The 23,750-nt window shown below is 35.7% G+C and overlaps 1 protein-coding gene across 1 annotated transcript in view; it reads right to left on the bottom strand.

The window, feature by feature from the left end:
* THSD7B (thrombospondin type 1 domain containing 7B) overlaps nucleotides 1–23,750 on the bottom strand; it is an 891,282-nt gene that overhangs the window by 254,537 nt on the left and 612,995 nt on the right. The window contains exon 13 of the mRNA XM_066346150.1: nucleotides 19,539–19,802. Within this exon, the coding sequence (XP_066202247.1) occupies nucleotides 19,539–19,802 (264 nt within the window). The remainder of the gene's footprint in view (nucleotides 1–19,538; nucleotides 19,803–23,750) is intronic.

Below are 23,750 nucleotides of genomic sequence, written 5' to 3'. Positions count from 1 at the left end.
GAGAAGTTAGGGAAAATGCTATCTGAAAAATTGAAGAAACTGCTTTGCTTTAGAGCTCAAAACATGAGTGGAAAAGTTCACCTTAAAGAGAAAAAGACACCAGACTGAGAGAAGAACATAGGCAAAGGAATGGAGTCATACAAGAACAGAAGGGGCAGGGGAACAGTGGAATGGAGTCATACAAGAACAGAAGGGGCAGGGGAACAGTGGGAGGAAGTCCAGGAGGCTTGCCACATCTGGTACTTGAAATGTGTGGTTTAAAATAACATTGGGACATCATGTTCCCCTTGCTATCATTTAAGTGCTTATTGCCAAATAAAAACATACTGGAGAAAAGAGAGCACAAAAAGGAAGGGACTAGTAACTACATGAAAGTCAGACTATAAAACACTCTGGATATTTAACCTGAAAAAGAAAACATTTATAAATTTGTAAATGTAGGAACATTACATGTATTTTCAGATCTTTTAAATGCTCTTATATAAGCAATATTTTAATTTGTTTTGGAATGGACTCATTTTGAAATGGAGCCAGAGCTGCCATGCCAGGGAACCAAACTGCACATCTTATACCTCTAGAATATTAAAACAGAGCAAAGTGACCTTTGGGCTGGGTCTAATGCAACTTTGTTTCCCAGAAAGCTGTTTGTAAGGATAACCAGAAAGGAGATATGACTATGGGACTGATGACAACCAGGCTAAAACGAATAACATTGTGTAGAATTAGTGTCACTATGTTAACTTATCTATAAATACCCCTTGCTTGTGTCTCCTAATCAAAAATTTACCTGGGCTTCTGCCTGAACCAGTGTTTCCTGAATAGCTATTTTTGTTGTTGCTGTTGTTGTCTGTTTGGGGGGGGGGGCAAATCTTAAATAAATGCTTGTTACTGCTCCCTTTGGTCTTTTATATTTAGGTTAACAAACTGAATCAAGTTCATTTGGAACCAATAGATGGAGGAAGCTACATTTAAAAATAAAAGATTTTATTACTTAAAAATAAAGATCTTTCCATGTTTAGAGCTGGCCAACTGACTAGTAGTGATAAGCTTCTATCAGTGAGGAGGTATCAAGCACAGGGTGGATGATACTTCTACCACCATCTCAATTAAAATTATTTCTTAGTGTTCTAAGGTCATCTCTTCCACTTGTCAACATCGTTCACACCACCTACCTTGTCACCTATGACTATTCCAAAATCTATATCCCAAATCTCTAGTTATAAAAACTTCTTTCTTCTCACTTTAATCAAATATTTTCAACTGTGCTCTTTTACATTTCTAATAATTGTTCTGCTCCCTCCACTCTGAAGCTCTCCCATACCTTGTTAGTGTCACCATTCATTACCAACTTAGATTTTAATTTTAATCTCTGATCCCAATCTGTTTGTCCATGGCGAATCAGTGTTACCCTCGACTATCAAATTTCTATTCTGACTGCATCCCCATGGAATATGTCTTTTTTTCACTCTTACAGGAGCCACTGCAACTTGATTCTGACTGGGTCTCTACCTTTAGTTTTTCATTACCTAATACAACATGAACCCTGAAGCCAAAATTATCATTCTAAAATAAACATTGAATCTTATTACAATAATCTTGGTTAACAACCCTACTTTCTAAAGCAGTAATGTCCTGACAGCTCAGGATTTGAAGGATCAGTGGGAAAGGGAAAGGGGGAATTGGGCAGGGGTTCTTGTGTTTCACATGTCTTATCAATTTTATCAAAGGGCAGCCCTTGGGGAATATTCACATCTGATGAGTATGCTAGGGAAACATTACTGGTAACCGTGTCACCACAAGGTGAGAAAGGTTGAGAACTACTGTCTTGAAGCTGAGTTAAGAGGTATGGCTCTTTGGCCTCTAAACATTCATAGATATTTTCAGAGAATAGAAAATTTCAAAATTTTAACATTTAAAAATTTGTGTCTCTTTCAGTATACCATTTCTGTCCTATAAACAAAAGGAGGCTATGTTTTATACTATGTTGATAGATATATAAGTAATTTTATTCTAAAAATAATTTTAGTTAACACTGTAGCTCTGTTAGATATGAATCCTTTAAAAAAAAGAAAAACAAGTTCAAATATCAGTCACACTTTAGAAAGAGTGCCTTGAGTAATAAAGTCTTTTTAGCATACAAGTTCCCGCACATGTTAACTCCAGCTGACATTTCTAACCTTGTTGTCTATCATCTACCTGTATCTTGGTCAAACAGTATTAGTTATCTTTGCAAAAACACAATGTACCCTTTCTTCTTCAAGAGCCAGATCAATTATCCTCTCTCTTCAGAGACACTGGTGCTAAAACCCTCCCAGAATTAGTTCATCGTTGTCTTCTCAGACTACATTGTTCACATTTCTCTTTGGTATGTTCTGCATTTAATTAAGTTTACATATTTACAAGTCTATTCCTGACATGAGATGCCGAAAATAATTTCTCCAAATGAGTCAAAATCCCTATATTTTAGATATATCTGTGAATATGTGTATATGTATAAACACATATACATGTATATAAAAACCTGTGTGTAAATATACATAGATATGTTACCGATATTTTGCACTGAACTGTTCTTTTGAATTATTACAACATTCTCTTTAATTAGATTTCATATATTTTTTTTTAATTTTGAGATAAAATTCGGCCCTGGCCGGTTGGCTCAGCGGTAGAGTGTCGGCCTGGCGTGCGGGGGGACCCGGGTTCGATTCCCAACCAGGGCACATAGGAGAGGCGCCCATTTGCTTCTCCACCCCCCCTCCTTCCTCTCTGTCTCTCTCTTCCCCTCCGGCAGCCGGGGCTCCATTGGAGCGGGGATGGCCCGGGCGCTGGGGATGGCTCCTTGGCCTCTGCCCCAGGCGCTGGGGTGGCTCTGGTCTCTGCAGAGCGATGCCCCGGAGGGGCAGAGCATCGCCCCCTGGTGGGCAGAGCGTCACCCCTGGTGGATGTGCCGGGTGGATCCCAGTCCGGTGCATGCGGGAGTCTGTCTAACTGTCTCTCCCCGTTTCCAGCTTCAGAAAAATACAAAAAAAAAAAAAAAGAGAGAGAGATAAAATTCACATACAATTCATGCATTTACTTATTTATTTACGCCCTGACTCGGGATTGAATCTGCAGCCTTGGAATGCTGGGACACTGCTCTAACCATTTGATATACCTGGCCAGGACACAACTCATGCATGTAAAGTACATAATTCAATGCTCTATAAATATATAGAGTTGTAAACCATTACCACAATAATTTTAGAACATTTTATCATTTTAAGAAACCACATATCCATTAGTAGTCTGCTATAGATAAAACTGTCCTCTTCAAATTCAGATATTGAAGCACTAATCCACAATGTGATGGTGTTTGGAGATGGTGCCTTTGGGAGGTAAGTTTACATAAGGTCAGGAGGGTAGGAACTGCATGATGATATCAGTGCCCATTATAAGAACAGATAGCATGCCTTCTGCCATGTGAGGACCCAGCAAGAATATAACCATCTGCAAGGCAGGAAGGGAACTCTCATCAGAACCAAACAATGATAGCATCCTTATCTCAGATGTGTAGCCTCCAGAGCTGTGAGTTAGTATATTTATTTTGTTTAAGCCACTCTAGTCTAATATTTTTGTGGCGACTGAGTTGACTAATATAGTATCTCTACTGTTCTCTCCCTCTCTGGCTTAGGCAAACACTAATCCACTTTCTATCTCTATGGTTTTGACTGTTTTAGACATTTCATGTAAACAGTTTTATATACTATGTGGTCTTTTGCAACTGACTTCTTTCATTTACTATAATAATTCTGAGGATCCAGGAATAATCACACAATTTGTGAGAACAGACTTAGCCTAACTTGCCACGAGGATCATGTTATTCACAGAGACTAAAACTTAGGTCACCTCTTCTGCCTTCAGACTGTACTTACCCACTCTCTCAGATTGATGTTCCACTGTAAATTTCATAGTAGTCCTGCTGTTGTTGTTTGTTTGATTTGGTTTAACAGTTATGGGGAATCTTGAGGTCTTCTCAGTTAGGCCCAGAGTCTTGTCTTTCAAGACTTTAGATATGGAATCATTAAAAATATATATATTTTAAAAAACGTTTTCATCTATGTTGTATAGTAGGTATCAATATGTCATTTTTAATTGTCCAAATATGTTTATTATATGCTATGTTACATTTTATTCAAGCATTTATCATTTGATAAAAATATGAGGTGTTCCCACTTTTCAGTTTTATGAGTAATGCTGCTAAATATCTGTGTATGTTTTATGTGAATGTGTTTTAATTTCTCTTCGGTATAAATCTCATTTCTGTTGTGTCATATAGTAACTGTACGTTTATCTTTTCAAGAAACTGCCAGTTTTTTAGAGCAGCTGTACCGTTTTACATTCCCTCCAGCCATGTATAAAGGTTCCAATTTCTTCACATCCTCATAAACACTTGTCTTTTTTATTGTAGCCATCCTAGTAGGTGTAAAGTTATCTTATTATGGTTTGATTTGTATTTCTGTATTGACTAATGATGCTAAGCATCTTTTCATGTACTTACTTATTAGCCATTTGTATATCTCTGGAGAAATACATATTTAAATCCTTTGATCATTTTCCAACCAGGTTGTCATTTTATTATTGACTTATAACACTTTATTATTATTATTATTAAGTGAGAGGCAGGGAGGCAGAGAGACAGACTCCCATATACACCTGACCAGGATCCACCTGGCTAGCCCCCAGAGGGGAGTGCTCTGCCATCTGGGGCTGCTGCTCCATTGTTCAGCAACTGATCTATTTTAGCACCTGAGGCGAAGCCATGGAGCCATCCTCAGCACCCAGGGCCAATTTTGCTCAAACGAATCGAGCCATGGCAGGGAAGGGAGGAAAGAGAGATAGAGAAAGAAGACAGAGGGGAAGTGGTGGAGAAACAGATGGTCATTTCTCCTATATGCCCAGACCGCAAATCAAACTTAAGACTTCTACTCACTAGGCTGACACTCTACCACTGAGCCAACCAGCCAGGGCTTGTAACACTTCTTTATATATTCTAGGTACAAGTCTCTTATCAGATATATTATTTACAAATATTGTTCCCTTTTGTAGGTTGTCTGTATACATTCATGACAATATCTTTTGCAGCACATAAGATTTTAATTTTGATGAAGTCTGTCTGACCTGTGGTGACTCAGTGGATAAAGCGTCAACCTGGAATGCTGAGGTTGCCGGTTTGAAACCCCTGGCTTGCCTGTTCAGGGCATATATGGGAATTGATGCTTCCTATTCCTCCCCCCTTTTCTCTCTCTCTCACTCTCTCTCTCTCCGCTCTAAAATGAATAAAATAAAAACAGTTGATGAAGTCAAACTCATCACTACTTTCTCTTGTTGGTGGTACTTATGGTGTTGTATCTAACATGACTTTGCTTAGCCAAAATCACTAAGATTTACAGCTGTTTAATTTTAAGAGTTTTAGCTATTACTTTTAGGTTTATCATACATCTTGTGTTTATTTTTGTGTATGGTGTAAGCAAGGGGTCAAAGTTCATTTGCACTTGGGTATTCATTTATTCTAGTACCATTTGTTGAAGAGATGATTCCTTCCCCATTAGTCTTGGCACACTTCTGACAAATCAGACAATCAAACATGTAAGGGTTTATTCATAGACTGCCAATTATTTATTTACCTACAATATATGGCTATCCATACATCAGTACTAAACTATCTTGATAACTATAGCTTTGCAGTAAGTTTTGAAATCGGGAAGTGTGGGTCCTCCAACTTTTTTCTTTTCTTTCAAAATTATTTAATTATTCTCAGTCTCTTGCATTTTCATATGAATTTTAGGATGTTTGTCAATTTCCATTTAAAATATTCAGCTTTTTTTGGGTAGGGATTGTAGTGATTCGGTAGACCACTTTGATGAGTACTAACATTTTAACAATATTAAGTGTCTGGTTTATAAACATGGTACATCTTTACACTTACTTTGTTCTTCTTTAATTTCTTTTAACAGTGTTTTAAATTTTATAGAGTATATATTTTTACTTCTTTTGTTAAATTTATTTTTTAAAATTTTGTTCTTTTTTATGCTATTATCAATATAATTTTTTTCTTAACTTTATTTTCTGGTTGTTTATTGCTAGTGTATACAACTACACTGGTAGGGTATATTGATATTTTTTCCAGCGTTGTAATAAAATTGATGGTATATTGATCATGTAGCTTATAAACTTGATAAATGGCTTTTTTTAATTTTTTTTTTTATTTTTTGTATTTTTCTGAAGCTGGAAACGGGGAGAGACAGTCAGACAGACTCCTGCATGGGCCCAACCGGGATCCACCCGGCACGCCCACCAGGGAGTGATGCTCTACCCACCAGGGGGCGATACTCTGCCCCTCCGGGGCATCGCTCTGTTGAGACCAGAGCCACTCCTGTGCCTGGGACAGAGGCCAAGGAGCCATCCCCAGCGCCTGGGCCATCTTTGCTCCAATGGAGCCTCGGCTGCAGGAGGGGAAGAGAGAGACAGAGAGGAAGGAGAGGGGGAGGGGTGGAGAAGCAGATGGGCGCTTCTCCTGTGTGCCCTGGCCAGGAATCGAACTGGGGACGTCTGCACGCCAGGCCGACGCTCTACCACTGAGCCAACCGGCCAGGGCATAAATGGCTTTATTAACTCTAATAGTTTTATAAGAAAATTCTTTAAAATTTTCTATTTACAAGATCATGTTATCTGCCAATTGATATAGTTGTACTTCTTTCTTTTTATAGATACTTTTTATTTTTTTATCTGCCTGACTTGTCTAGAACCTCCATTAGAGTGCCGAATAGAAATTAAAAGTGGTTATCCTTGTTTTATTCCTGATCATAGGGAACGGAACTATATATGTTTTAAAGAAATGTAGGCAAAGAGTGACCTTGTATTTCTTCATAAAAGATCTGCTTGTTTGCAGTAAAGAAAATAAATAGTATAAGACATTGATTCCTCAATTAAATAGCATTTTTTAGAAGTTATTTACTTTCCAATTTAAGATAAGACATGCTGCTTTTTATCTCAGTTTAGTTAAAGAAAGTTGTGCATGGATTTAATCATGGGCTCTTAATTTCTCCCTGAGAAGAATTATAACACACACTGCCTTTTCAGAAAGATATTTCAATCTAAGTCACTGATACAAGGTCATAGGCCTTAATGGTGCCTTCTGTCACTGTCCATCTCCAATCACCAACAAAGAAATCTTGCCTTATCTGGACATAATACTGGAAACAATGTCCAGATATTTGATGTCCTGAAATTTCTGTCCAATTGTATTTTTTAAAAAAACCCTAAAGTATAGTCTGACTCAGAGAGGGGAGATTATCCCAAATTTCAAAGTACCTCAAAACAGTCCTGTATTAGACTGTGAATATTTCCACCTAGTATTATTTATATATCTCTCTATACAGTTATATAGGAATAATGCTGATGAAAACCAGGAGTACCATAGATTTTTTTTTGTAGTTGTTTCGTTATTTGTTTTTTTACAGGGACAGAGAGAGAGTCAGAGAGAGGGATAGATAGGGACAGACAGACAGGAACGGAGAAAAATGAGAAGCATCAATCATCAGTTTTTTGTTGCGACACCTTAGTTGTTCATTGATTGCTTTCTCATATGTGCCTTGACCGTGGGCCTTGAGCAGACCGAGTAACTCCTTGCTCGAGCCAGTGACCTTGGGTCCAAGCTGGTGAGCTTTTTGCTCTAGCCAGATGAGCCCATGCTCAAGTTGGCGACCTTGGAGTCTCGAACCTGGGTCCTTCTGCATCCCAGTCTGATGCTCTATCCACTGTGCCACTGCCTGGTCAGGCCATAGATGTTTGTTAAGAGAAGAAGTGAATACTTAAACAGATGAACCAGTGTCCCCAATGGATTCCTTCATTAGGTGAGTTCTTAAATTGAGTGCCTCAAACATAGTCAGTAGCAGAATCCTCCCTTCCAAAGAGATTTTATCAGTAAGCCTTTGTCTCTAGGAATCATAAAATATGTAAAAATTAGAAATCAGAACATAAGAAATAAACAAGATAAAGCCAATATATGACCTGGAGACAAGAATATACCCCATACCCTACAAAAACAAACAGCAATGATTTCATATACCGTTGTTAAAGAATATAACTAAAAACAAGTTTTGCTTTCTTCATTACATTTTAGCCAATAACATTTGCCTAATAGTTTTCAGAATTATGCTACCAATCATTTAAATAAATACCCATCATATACAAAAAGACACCACATATATAAATACAAAATAATACTATGTGAATGCTTCATAACACTTGGGAGTTTTTAATTCTTTTTCATATGCACACCTTTAAAGTTTAGCTCAAAAATATAACAAGATTAATTGTGGTAGGCTGAACAATAACACCCAAAGATAAGCAGGTTCTAATCTCTATAACCTGTGAATGTTACTGTATCTCAAAAGAGACTTTGCAGTTGTGATTAAATTTAGAATATTGAGATGGAAGATTATCCTGAAGTATCAGCACAGGCTGGGTAACTCTAAGTGTCTTTATAAGAAAAAGGCAGAGGAAAATTTGACACAGTAGAACTGGCACAGAGGAAGAAAGTTATGAGACACTAAAGCAAGAAGCTATAGCACAGTAAGAGGCCATGAACCAAGGGGGGAGCTCTAGCATCTGGAAAACACCAGGGAAAGGATCTCTCCCCTTAGAGACCTGAAAGGTAGCATGGCCCTGACTATACTATACCTTGATTTCGATGCCATGAAACAAATTTTGTATTTCTGACCTTTAGAACTGTGATAGAATAAAATGTTTTTAATTCACCAAGTATGTGATTTTGTTACAGCAGTCACAGGAAACTAAGACACCTATACATATTAAAATTCTTTATACATATGCACAGATTTATATTCTGTGTTTTGTTAAATTATTGAGTATGCCTGATAAGCGACACTTTCCTGGCATTTGTCAGGATGGAAAGATGAAGTGAACATAGTCCCTCCCTTTGGAGCACACACACCCCTCTGTGGCAGGATGGCCTATCAATAAAGTAGGTAAATCAAACATGAGAAGACTAGGACTGGGACCTGCATCTAGAAAAGAAACATAAAGCAGCTGTGCTCAATTCCTGAAGGGTTCTAAGGGTCGGGAAGGGCTGACTGGCAAGACTGCCTGTAATTTCCCACAGGAGGTCATATGTCCAGTGTAAGTCCAGAAAGATAATTAGGACTCAAATAGAGAACTAGGCTGCAAGGAGAGAAAACGAAAGTCATAGCAGAAGTAAAGTGTACAGGTACAAAAGGCAAAAGCCCTGTGAGATGAAAGGCTATGCATGTCCTGAGATAAACAAGATTTGAAGGGAGCTGGAGTTCAGCATGGAAAGGAAAAGGATGAGGCTTTAGGGGTTAAAAAGGGTAAAGTCATGAAGGGCTGGTTGTACATGGTAGGGGATCTGGGCAATGGGCTGACAGCGAGCAGTAAAACTATGTGCGCAATAATCAGATTTGCCTTTTGGAAAGATTCCTCTCATTGAAATAAGAGAAAAAGATGGTAGGAGGACACACAGTGAGCACTGCTGATGTCAACCACTGCAATGAATACCAGAAAGAGGTGAGAGAAGTCTGAACTAAAAGAGAACCACCAAGATGGGAACACATGGAAAGAATGAAGATGTATCACTAAAGTAGTAATAGCATAGCAATTCTTATAGCAACACTCACATTAAAAAAAAAGTGAAAGGAGCAAAATCTCAACATTAGAAGCATAGAAACATAACCTTTATCTTGTCAAAGTTAAATTTCCTTCCCCCACAGTAGGCACTATTAATTATTCCTCAAGTGATGATGTGAAGGCCGTTGCAATGTCTCAAGAAACATGTAGAGGATTTAGGAAATGGGTTACTTGGCAAAAATTGCAGCTACTTAAAAAGTTCTTTTCCTACAAGAGAGGGTAGAATTGTTCAGTCCCTTCTGTGTGATAAACTTATGAGGACAGCTCACAATAGATATCAGAAATTTTAAAATAATTTAAAATTTAACTCATACAAAGAAAATATAAAGATTTTAAATTTACTAAGATTAAATTCAGATATTTTCCAATGACTGCAAATAAATGAAATAATAGTTCACTAAGTCACAAAGTGATCCTTTGTTATTTATTTATATAGCTTTGCCTGCTATCTATACCTCCTCCTTATATATAATAAATTAATAAAATTACTGCAACAGAGATAAGCACAAATGCTAAGTTATTTCTGGGTGAAATATTAATGAATATAATTAATTGCCTATCAAAATCAATCATATTTTATCTGGAATCAGATATATAACAGATGGCATTTTTACTAGATAATTTGATGAATTAAATTTAATTCACACAGCTAGCACTGGATCACTTGAAATATTGTTTTTCTACATTTTCCATTCTTTCAAGAACATTACTTGCCCTTTTATAGCAATATAATTTCATTTTCTCTAATCCCAAACTGTATATCATCTGCAAAATAGAATCCTATATTCTATAGTTTGTCTGACCGTGTATTGCACAGCTGATTTATCTATGGATCTGAACTCATTATACACAGCTATTCTACCCAAATAGCTGCTTAAACACACATATCCCATCAGATGATTGTACTAAATTAGACTCACTCTACTTTGCTTTGTCCCATAAGATTCTGCCTACTTCTTCAACCTCACTTTACACAGCTCTCTTATCATTCCCTACATTCAAACCAGATAACATCCCTTTGTTATGTTGGCCTGATATTCTTTCTTGCCTTACATTCTCTACACATACTTGGCCCACTAACTAAAAGTACGTTAAATATACTATGCTTGTTGTTGCCTGCCTCATTTTCACTCTTCATATCTCTGATCTATGTCATTTCAGTAAAGATTTCCCTCAAATCTAATATTTTTGTATGCATAGCTTCTTAAAAGTTAATCAAGACTTCACATTCATTTTTAAGTGTCTATATCCCATTAGACAATAAACTTCACCATTCCATGATGAATCCATAACTGTAATTCCAAATCATAGAAGAGAACCAGGTTGTTTACATAGCAGGTATTCAATACATAGGTTTTTATCAAATGAATGCATAAATAAACCAATATGTAGGTGACATGAGAATCATGGTAAAGTAAAGAATTGTTCTTTTCTCTTTCCTTTTTAAACAACTAATTAGATATTCATTACCAAACAGAAGTGCCTTTAGTGCTACACTGAGAAACTGAGATTTTTCTAGTTCATTTGTGCTCCTGAAAATAAACAAAGGGACCTAGTAGAGGCCTGTAATTGCAAGGGAGCTGATGAACTGACCACACCCATGCTCACATCAATCAGGAAAGAAAGAACCTGGAGAGTACAATATTGGGCAGATACTCAGGGGCAAGAGAGTTTTTGAAAGTTCAGCTTGCTTACGAGGTGATTATGAATGCCACTGCTGTAGGACAGAGAGGAGTGTGGATGCAGAGAAGACAAAAGTTGCCAAAATGGCTCCCCCTTCCTAAGGTAACAAGGCAAGAAGCTAGGCTTTTGGCATTGTCAGTGGCTACCTTTCTAGCAGAGGGTGTAGAGGGCAGTGACCTTTCCCACAGAAGAGGTGGTAACCAAATATCTAGAACAAATTCATGAAACAAAAAAAAGAAGAGATCAGGACACTGTGAAAAACCACCAATTTACAAAAGCACACAGAAACAGAAGAAAAAGAAACAATAGAGATAAACAACTAGAAGCCAAACAATAAGATGACAGTAACAAGTCCTTATATATCAATAATCACTTTAAACATAAATAAATTGAATTCACCAATCAAAAAGCAAAGAATGGCTGGCTGGATAAAAAATAAAACAAAAAACAAGAAACAAGACCTAACTATATGTTGCCTACAAGAAAGTCATCTCATCTCTAAAAACTCTTGGACAGGCTCCAAGTGAAGGAAGAGAAGAAGATATTCTCTACAAGTAGAAATTAAAAAAATGTAGGTATAGTCATACTAATCAGAAAATAAAAAATAGACTTCAAGCCAAAAGTAGTAACAAAAAACAAATAATGACATCATATAATGGTAAAGGGGTTAATACATCAAGAAGATTTAACAAACATAAATATGTATGTACCTATTATCCAAGCACCTAATATATTAAGCAAATACTAACAGATTAGAGAAAAAAAATAGTGATAAAATAATAGTAAAGGACTTCAATACCCCACTCTAAGCAACGGTTAGATTATCCTAACTGAACATCAATGAAGAAATGTTAGAATTGAACCAAAATGGACTTGATATTCATAGAATGTTCTACCCAACAGTGACAGAATGCATATTCTTCTCACTGCACATAAAATATTCTCCAGGATAAATCATGATTGGAAATGAACAAATCTCCTCAAATTTAAGAAGATTGAAATTATAGCAATTATCTTTATTGACCACAATGGTAGAAAAACAGAAATCAAGAAACAAGGTAAAAAGTCGAAAAATATGAGGAAACTAAATAACACACTACTGAACAATTAATGGGTCAAAGCAAAGTCAAAAGGGAAAAAATGTTATTTCAAAACAAAAATGTAAAGACAACATATCACACCTATGGAATGCTACAAAGGCAACGCTGAGAAGAAAGTTTATAATAAGTGGATAGATTAAGAATTTAGAAAGATTTCAAACACGTAAACAACCTAATTTTACACTTCAAACAACTAGAAGAAGAAAAAATTTAAACAGAAGGAAGGAAATATATAATAAAGATCACAGTGAAAATAAATGAAATAAAGACCAGTAAAATAAAATAAATAAAAGAATCAAAGAAACTAAGAGCTGGTATTTCAAAATGATAAACAAAACTGACAAATCTTTAGTTATACTAAGAAAAACAAAAAAGATGACTCCATTCATATTCATCACAGCATTATTCATAGTGGCCAAGACATGGAAACAACCAAAGTGTCCTTCAGTAGAGGACTGCATAAAGATGTGGTACATATATACAATGAAACACCACTTAGCCAGAGAAAAGGATAATATATTGCCATTCATAACAACATGAGTGGACCTTGAGAATATTATGCTAAGTAAAATAGATAAATCAGAAAAAGCTAAGAACTATATGACTTCACACATAGATGGGATATAAAACTGAGACTCATTGAAATAGACAAAAGTGAAGTGGTTACAGAGGAAGGGATGGGAAGGAGGGAAGTAAAGAGGAACAATCATACAGTAATGAAAAATGATCTGACTTTGGGTGATGGGCACACAACACAATCAACAGTTAAATGCCATATACAGATGTTTACCTGAACAATATGTATTCTTATTGACCAGATTCACCCCATTAAATTTAATTTCTAAATAAAAAAACAAACAAATAAATAAATAAAATGGCATACTCACACAAAGGGAGGGGACTCGAATAAAATGAGAAATGAGAGAGGAGAGAGTAAAACTGATACTACCAGAATACATAGGATCATAAGATATCTACTGGGAACAACTATATGCCAATAAATTAGCCTAAAAGAAATGAATAAGTTTCTAGAAACAAACAACCTATCTAGAATGAATCTGAAAGAAATAGAAAATTTAAACAGATCAATAACAGGCAAATAAATAGAATCAGTAGTCTAAAGCATTCCAACTCCGAAAACCCTAGGACCAGATGGCTTCACTGGTGAATTTTACCAAACATTTAAAGAATTAGTGTCAGTCTGTAAACTTTTCCAAAATAATTGAAGATGAGGAAACATTTTCAAACTCATTCTACAAGGCCAGCATTACCCTGATACAAAAGCCAGACATGGAAACTACATGAGAAAAACAAAAACAAAACAAACCAAAAACCTATAGACCAATATCACTCATATAGGCACAAAATTCTCTCCAAAATAATAGCAAACTGAATTAAATACATTAAAAGGTTTATACACATGACCAAGTGGAATTTACCCCTGGCATACAATATTTCAGCATATAAAAATCAATAAATGTAACACATTCCATTAATATAATTAAATATAAAAATCAAATGATCATCAGGATAGATTCAGAAAAAGCACTTGGCAAAATATAATATCCAATCATGATAAAAACAAAAGAAAAAACAAAACAAAAGCCAATGTCACCCCACTAAATTTAACCCCATATAAAACCTTAACTGATTGGGTATAGAAGCAACATACCTCAACGTAATAAAGGCTATAACAAACACACAGCTAACATTATACTCAATAATAAAATATTGAAAGCTTTCTCTTAAGATCAGGAAGAAAAAATATGGCCTAGTCTCACCACTCTTATTTAATATAAAATTGGAATTCTTTGCTAGAGCAGTAGGCAAACCAAAGAAATAAATGATATCCAAATTAGAAAAGGAGAGGTAAAATTGTCGCTCTTTGCAGATTATATGATTTTCTATATAGAAAATCCAAAAGACTGAAAGAAAAAACTGTTGGAACTAATAAAACATGTCAGTAAAATTTCAGTATATAAAATCTACATGAAGACATGCATTGTATACAATAATAATGAAATATCTAAAGTATAAAGAAAAATTATCATATTTACAAAACATCAGAATATAAATAAATAAAACACCTAAGAATAAATTTAACCAAGGAAATAAAAAATATGTACAATGAAAACTACAAGGCTTTGTTGAAAGAAAATGAAGAAGAAATAAACAAATGAAAAAACATCTGTGTGCATGAGTTAGAATAATGAATATAGTTAATATTTCTCTACCACCCAAAATCATTAATATATTCAATAAAAACTCTATCAAAAAAAATTTTTTTTTTGTATTTTTCTGAAGCTGGAAACGGGGAGAGACAGTTAGACAGACTCCCGCATACACCGACCGGGATCCACCTGGCACGCCCACCAGGGGGTGAGGTTCTGCCCACCAGGGGGCGATGCTCTGCCCCTCTGGGGCGTCGTTCTGTTGCGACCAGAGCCACTCTAGTGCCTGGGGCAGAGGTCAAGGAGCCATTCCCAGGACCTGGGCCATCTTTGTTCCAATGGAGCCTCGACTGCGGGAGGGGAAGAGAGAGACAGAGAGGAAGGAGAGGGGGAGAGGTGGAGAAGCAGATGGGTGCTTCTCCTGTGTGCCCTGGCCGGGAATCGAACCCAGGACTTCTGCACGCCAGGCCGACGCTCTACCACTGAGCAAACCGGCCAGGGCCCTCTATCAAAATTTTAATGGCATTCTTCAGAGAAACAGAAGAAATTCTAAAATTTGTATGGGACCCTCAATGGACCCTGAATGGCCAAAGCAATACTAACAAAGAACAAAGCAAAAGGTATCACACTTCCTGATTTCCAACTATATTAGAAAACTGTAGTAATTAAAACGGTATAAGACTAACATTAAAATACACACATAGACCAACAGAACAAACTAGAAACTTCAGAATTGAATCTCACTATATTAAACTAGTATTTAACAAGGAAGCCAGGAACAGCTGATGGGGAAATGAGATTCTTTTAAAAAAATGTGTTGGGAAATCTGGACCCATACATGTAAAACAATGAAACTGGACTCCCTCTTACACAACTCAAAAAATTAACTTGAAATGGATCAGAGGCTGAAACCTAAGACTTGATTCTATAAAACTATTAGAAGAAAATATAGACAAGAAGTTTTGTGACATTGGTCTTAGCTCCCTCTCTCTCTCTCTCTCTCTCTCTCTCTCTCTCTCTCTCTATATATATATATATATATATATATATATATATATATATATATATATATATATATATATATCACTTAAAGTATAAATGAAAGCAAAAATGAAAAAAACATTTGGGAATACATCAAATCCAAAAACTTTTGCACAGAAAAAGAACTAACAAAATGAAAAGGCAACCTATAGAATGGGAGAAAAATTTTGCAAACTAAGTATTGGATAAATGGTTAATATCCAAAATATACAAAGAATTCATATACTCAACAACAATAAAACAAAACAATCAAATTAAACAATAGGCTGAGGAACTAAGTAAACTTTTTCCAAAGAAAATATTTGAATCGTCAACAGGTACATAAAAAGATGCCCAACATCAGTCACTGGGGAACAAAATTTTTGTTGCATCCACAAAACACTTGTTCTTACCTAATTTGAGTGTGCTGATCTCAAATCTGACATTAGTTTTTCTCTTTAAGCTACAGTTTTTGTGCAATTCAAGATTTTAGGTTTTCATCTTATTGTAAAATTTTCAACATTTAGTTTAACATAATGAAGTAGAATGTCTTCTTGGGCATCATCTTTGTGAAAATATAATAATTTATATAATGCATTAAATACACTAGTACACTAAAAGATATGATTGCATTAGAATTTGTTTATAATTTTGAAATAGAATATATTAAAACACTTATTTTAATCATAAAATTTACGCAAAACTTATTTAAATTCTATTCAGGCAAAAATTTGTGTTTGTAGCTCTTGCGTTTGTGTTCTTGTTGAGGACAATCTCATTTGATGCTCCAGCAGTAGTCTACTCATCACTAACAGCTCCAAGATTTTCAGGTAACTTATGAAGGTGACTGTTCAGGAAATGAATCTTAACACTCATGTTACATCCAACATCGCGGAAAGCCAACAGCGTCCTTTGAACCAGAAATTCATAGTTTTCTTCTTTTTTGTTGCCAAGGAAGTTCTTTGTAACTGCCACAAGAGACTGCCATGCTGCTTTCTCCTCCTTATTCATCTCCCTGGCAAATTCTTTGTTACGTATGAGGGTTCAAATTTGAGGTCCATCGAATACACCTGCTTTTTTCTTCTTGAAAGACAAGGCAGGAAAAGCAGAAAGAATATGTTGAAAGCATTCACTTTCTCTATTCAAAGCGTGCACAAACTGCTTCGTTAAGCCAAGTTTGATGTGAAGTAGGGGGAAAATGATCCTGTCTCATTTAACTACAGGTTTATTCACAATATTTTGCATCCCTACTTCCAGAGCTTCACATTTCAGCCACTCCTTCTGTGTCCAGTGTTTCTCCTGAGCTCGGCTGTCCCACAAACACAGAAAGCAAGGATACTTCATGAAACCTCTCTGTTGTCCTAGCAGGAAATTTACCATTTTAAGATCCACACAAATGATCTAGTTACACTCCCCATACTTCAGAAAGTCGAGGACAATTTTTATGTCTTTACAATCTTCTCACAGATGAGTTGAATGACCAATTGGAACCGCTGAAAATAGGCAATATATGCACAAATGATGAAATATTGTGCCTTTGATGTTGAAGTGTGTAACAGCCATATATATAACAGAAGGTGTCAGGACTATTCTTACATTTGTGCCTACTCAAAGTAGCCATGATTCAATCTTACAACAAAATAAGAGGGTGTTTTTATCAGATAATAATTTTTTACATTTAAAAACAACTACAATTATGTAAAAGTGATGTTTGTAAAACATTAATTGCCTTGTGGTTATGTTCAATCCAAGAGTTGTTGCCTTTTAACTCCAATTTAAAAAACCATTAAGTATAACAAAAAGAAATTAAAATTGCATAAAAACTGGAGCATGCACCAAAAAACAGATTTCAGATTTGGAATCAGCTATGCAGAAATATATAGAAACAGTTCTAAAACCTCATGCAACAGAAAATAAAAAAAAAATTTGTTCCCCAGTGAAAAAGGGAATCTGATAACTCATCATATATGATAATCAATAAAGAAACAATAGTGTCATTTTCTGGGGAAGGCTGTTTGGTTGCTTGTGGTTGAAGTGGGGTCACAAGGGTATAGTTGTGTGTGTGTTTCTCTTCCTCTGTATCACTATTTGGCTTCATCTATGTCAGTGGTTCTCAAAGAAATGCAAACCAAAACCACAATGAGATCACCTCACACCTGTCAGAATGGGTAACATCAAGAAGAGATTAACAAGTTTTGGTAAAGATGTGGAGAAAAGAAAACCCTTGTACACTGTTGGTGGTGTATAAATCAGTTCAGTCACTATAGAAAACAATTTGAATGTTCCTCAAAAAATTTAAAAATATAACTATCATATAATCCAGCAATTTTACTTCTAGGTATATATTCAAAGAAAATAAGAATATGGAAGAGATAAATGCATGCCCATGTTTATTGCAGCATTGTTTATAATAATCAAGATACAGAAACAACCTAAGTGCCCATCAACAAATGAATGGATAAAGATGGGGTACACAATGGAATAAATTTCAGCTATGAGAAATATACACATCCTACCATTGTGACTACATGCACTGACCTTGAGGACATTATGCTAAATGAGATAAGTTAGACAGAGAAAAACATGCTGTATGTTATCACTTAAATGTGGAATATATAAAAGCAAATCTTGTAAAACAGTAAAATGGTGGTTACCAGGTAATGGTAAGACAGGAATTGGTGGATGGATAGGAAAAAGATTGTTTCAGAGTAAATCCTAGCAACAAGTATTAAGTCCCAGAGATGTAATACACAATATAGTAAAAATATTGTGTTATAATCAAACTTGCTACAAGACTAGAACTTTGTAAAATAGGTCTGTCACTTGCTTGTTAGGTATTTAATGTTTCTTTAAATCAAATTACTAAATACAATTCTATAGACTACCCTAGAAAGCAGAGCAATGATGGCACCAATTTAAAAACTCATTAAATTTTAAATTCCATTCATATAATGATATGTGTATATCTTAAGGACAAGCTAATACATTAGCAATAAAGATGAACTATCATTTACCTGATTTGTATGTTAGAACTAAATTCAATTTGTTATTTCCAGTATTATTGAGAAAGCTTATTTAGACCATAAGACCTTGATGAGAGACTGAAAAGCAATCATTTTTTTTCTTGTAGTTTGCTATTCAAACACAATTATTTTTCTTTCCATACCCTCTGTAGAATTCTTAACTTGCTCAGTCTCTTTTAAAAAGGTAGTAACCTCCACCCCCAAATAAAGCAGGAAATTCATAAACTCCATTGTAGTCATTAGTCTCAGTCTTTTTCATTAATATTTACCCCAAATGCATTTAATCCACATTCTTTTCTCCATTTACCCATACTTTTCAAATTTTCCTCAAGTTCAAAAAAAATCTTCTCAATAACCTGTTACAGATTGCTTTATTTCTTTTATTTTTCAGTTTTATTCTATTAGTCTGGGTGAATATATATGTTATATTGTAAAACATTTAAAATTAATTTTTCATTAGTAGTTTGTAGACTCCCTTAGAAGAGATATAAGGCTTGATTATATATATAAATATATGAATAATCAGAGCACCAATAAACACCACAAAATATACTCATTGGGCTTTTGCTTTTGTCAGTGAACTGGAGCATCACCAACAAACAGGTGGTCAAAGTGAAGCACAGAGTGAGGTGAGTAAGGATCCACAACACATACCAGATAATCGTGAGATATAGTTACGTGCATTCATATGTCCATATTTTCTGAGAGGCTGCATGTTATTGCCAAAGGAGAACTGAAACAATTACTAAAAAGCAAAGCTACTAACTTAGACCTTGGAGACAAACGTCCTGAGCTGTCTGTCAATGTTCTCATCTGTTATTCCTCATCCTTCTTACCAGAGCTGCTGCAGTGGGAGAGGTCAACAGGTCTTCCATTTTTATCAGAGCAGGCTATTGCTCTAAAGCGCATGCCCTCTCCACATTGTTTGCTGTCTCTCTGTGCCCGCAGTCCTCGCTGAGGTTCCCTTCTGCTTTCCGGAAGAACGCAATCTGACCAATTCCCATAAGGTTGAGATATAAAGATATCACAAGGACACAGCTCTGTTTCTATCAGAGGGTACAGGTCAGTATCCTGGCATTTCTCCTTCTTCCTGCTTTTTCCTGTTCCAACAAAAAATATTGATGTGTTAATTTCATATCTGCTGTTTTGTCAAATTCACTCACATTATTATATTTAAAAGCTCTTAGAATATTAGTAAGTCTTAAGTAAAATAAAGCCTTTCTTATTTTCACTCTTTTGTTCATGGAATTAAATCCTAGAACAATGAAAGCAACTCCCAGAGTAGCTGTGAAATTCAAGTTCATTTGACAAAAAAAAAAGGGGGGAGGTTTATAGTAGAGAGTGACAGAAAATACTTAGAAAATGTTTTTACAGTGGCTCAACAGCTAGACAATGTTTGTTAATTTATTTATTATTTTTCCTATATTTTCTTGAGAAAAACTGATTATCTTGTCACCATTTTTCTTGAAATTAATGGTCACTAGGAAAACTAACAAAATGGTACAGATATTGACTCCTTCTCTTTATTTTATGTGACTATTTAAAACCAGAGAAAACTATTTATTCGAGGAACAAAATAATATTCTCCCATACAATGAAGTAAGGATGGGTGTCACTTGGGTGTGATAGCAAAGTGGTATTTATTTTGGTTCCCATTATCAGATAGCTCCCAAATACTGACAGAAACAATTGATTGAAATAAAGGCTCAAATAATATTGGTTAACTTAATCTGAGAAAAAGCTATGACTTCTACTTTAACAGATCTTTTTAACTTAAGTATTCTAGAATATGACTTTACCTTGCCCAATGATTTTGGTAGATTTTTTTAGTTTTAATCCCAACTTTGAATAATGACAATGCAGAATCATTTTTCAGAGCTCTTGGTATTTGGTAATCATGTTAAATGGGTTCCCAGTTGGCCTGTTACTTGATTTAACTTTTCTGTCAATACACTTCTTCTACTAAAAGTTTTCTTAGATCTAGTAATTCCACTTTTTGTTTCCTAATGAGTGAGTCATTAGCTAGAGTCATGATTGATTATTAAAAGTATTCATCTTTATAGATCTTATGGCTGTTTTAGAAATACTTGATATAAGCTGACACATGGATTACTTTCTCCTTGTCAGATAGTTTACATCACACACAATTTTACAGTCATTACCTGATGATTGGCTCTATGAACTTCCCTGATACTTATAGCCACAAAAAAACAAGGATTCCTACAGGACTGTAAGATCTTGTAGAAGCTTCAGACCTACCACTGTCCCTCTGAGAGGCTGTACTCACTTGCCTCTTCCACTAGGGCACTTACCAAGATATGTTTGAAAAATCCCATCTCCATCATGGCTATGAGAATTTACTGATTGAGACATCAATCAATGGGTGGTGACTAGCTCCTTCCCATCAGCATTAAACTTATATCTAAGTCTCTGGTGTTTCCTAAATGTCCATAGAGGACTACTGTCTCCATCTCTTCTATTTCCACTCTCTTCTCAACACATATTATCCTGGATTCTGAGTCTAAATATTGCCTGAAACTACTTATTTCATTACTCACCAGAGTAATAAAAAAAAAAGCCCTAGAATATCATTTATCCCTTATATTTCATACTTGGTTGTTTAATGGTAGTTCAAAACATGACTTCACTATCATTCTTAAAATATCCTTCCCAAGTTCCATTACATCTGATTTTTGTTCCTTACCCCTACCCATACCCCCACAGTGTCCCTGGGCACACCTTATTAGTTTGCTTCTGAATTGATCTCCCTCTGTACCTCCCTTAACTTATGGGATGCTGGAGGCACTTCCCTAGATTCTCCTCTTTTCTGATTCTAAATTTTTACCTACACATAGTTTAAATAACCATCTAGAACTTTTAAATCCATCATTTTGGTCTTTAGTCCATATTTTTTGCTCAAGCTTCTGAGCCACAGACTAGAAATATACACCTAAAGGGCCAATCAGATTCAGCCTGGTGAAACCCACATTTATTCTCTTAATACCACCTTCTTGCTTTCTCCTCCTGTATTTCCCAATTCTATCAACTGAGATATCAAAAACTGGTATCTCATACTTGAATCATTCTGTTCTACCACCTATATCTGTTTAATGGCAAAGACCTATCATTTCAAATACCTGTATATCTCTTGAATCAGTCCATTGTTTCCATTTTGACCAATGCTACCGATATTTCACCAGTTAAATCACTGGAATGCCTCTTCCAAAATTGTATTGCTACTGTACCTTACTCCCTTCCATCTAACCCTCACATTGAAGTCAGAACCAGCTTTCAACGACTGAAATCTGATCACATCATTCATCTACTTTAAATACTGTAGTGATTTATCACAGTTCATGGAATGAAATCTGGACTCCTTACCATGGATATCAAGAATTCATAGTATCCGAGTCCAAAATAGTCTGTCTACTGACTGCATTGAGCAACCTCTGCCTCTGGCATGTATGGACAAAAAAGGGTGCTGTAATATATCATAAATTTGTAAGTGGACAAGTTGTGGTGGGGAGTCCTGCTCCGGGCCTGTAACCTTTAATGAAAGATTTTTAAGCAAGTCCTGTCCATTGTTCTGTGAATCTAGGTTAACACATCTTTGAAATGACAAAAGAAATACCCTGCAAAGGCACAACCACCTTTAAGAAAGCACATAATCTTGTAATCCAATCCCTGCCTTGCTTTTCCCACTTTGATGTAAATTTTCCTTGTTTCCTCCTTAATTTCAAATGCATAAAAGAAACTGCAAAATTTTTATCTTCCAGAGCATTTGAGATCTCGCTCCCTAGCATATGTTGCCAGTTTTAGCTCTAATAAACTCTTATAAAATTCTTTACAGGCTTGGATATTTCTTACATTGACACATGTTACAAGCTAGTAATACTGAGCACCTTTCAATTCCTAGAAATTAGGCTTCTGGCCTTTGCATGGCCTCCAGATATTCTCACCAGTTTTATCTTCTCTCTAAAACCTAGTTAATGCTTACATGTTCTTCAGATCCAAACTAATAGATTTTTCCCTTCAGAAAGTCATCTTGAACATACTCTTCATCTCAGGTCTAGAAGAAATGTTCTTCTCATGTAGTTTGTGGTAGGCAGAATAATGGCTCTCTAAGGATGCTTACATTCTAATCCCTGAACAGTAAACATGCTATATTAGATGACAAAATAAATTTTGTAGATGTGACTAACACTATATATAGACTTTGAGATGAGATTATTCTGGAATATTTGGGTGGGTCTAACTTAATCACATAGTCTTAAAATCAGAGAATCTTTCTCAGTTGATTAGAAAATCAGAGGAAATATAACAATGAAGGAATGGTCACAGACATGTAATGATGCTATATTTCAAGATGGAGGAAGGAAGAGCCCTGAGCCAAGCAATGTGAGCAGCCTGTGGAAGCTGGAAAAGGAAAGGAAATAGATTGCCCCATAGAGCCTCCAGAAAAACATTCAGTCCTATCAATATCTTGTTTTCAGCCCTGTGAAACCTGTGTCTGACTTGAGACATAGAGAGCTATAAAATAATAAAATTGTGTTGTTTTAAGTCAACAAACTTGTGGTTATTTGTAACAACAACAATAAGAAACCAACAAAGCACCCTTTTTAACAGCTATTTGGAATAGGGACTTCACAGTGTGGTATGACAGTGGTGCTACTTAGTTACTACACTGAGCAGGTGCTACACTAGTACAAATCTCTATCTTTCAGACTGTAAACTCGAAGTTAGGATTATATCTACTTAATTCTCTTGTAGGATTCTCAATTGAAAAAAAATATTTTTTAAATTAAGTGAGAGGTAGGGAGGCAGTGAGGCAGAGAGGCAGAGAGACAGACTACCACATGTGCCCCGACTGGGAACCACCCGCAAGCTCTCTGCTGGGGATGCTCTGCCAATCTGGGGCTGCTGCTCCTTTGCTCAGCAACTGAGCTATTTTAGTGCCTAAGGCAAGGCCATGAAGCTATCCTAAGCACCCAGGGCCAACTTGCTTGCACTAAGTAAGCCATGGCTGCAGGAGGGAAAGAGACAGAGAG

The sequence above is a fragment of the Saccopteryx leptura genome, chromosome 7, assembly GCF_036850995.1.
Source record: "Saccopteryx leptura isolate mSacLep1 chromosome 7, mSacLep1_pri_phased_curated, whole genome shotgun sequence".
In the NCBI taxonomy this organism is placed as follows: Eukaryota; Metazoa; Chordata; class Mammalia; order Chiroptera; family Emballonuridae; genus Saccopteryx; species Saccopteryx leptura.
The sequence above is the reverse complement of the archived record's forward strand: the minus strand, read 5'-3'. Positions and strand labels throughout refer to the sequence as shown.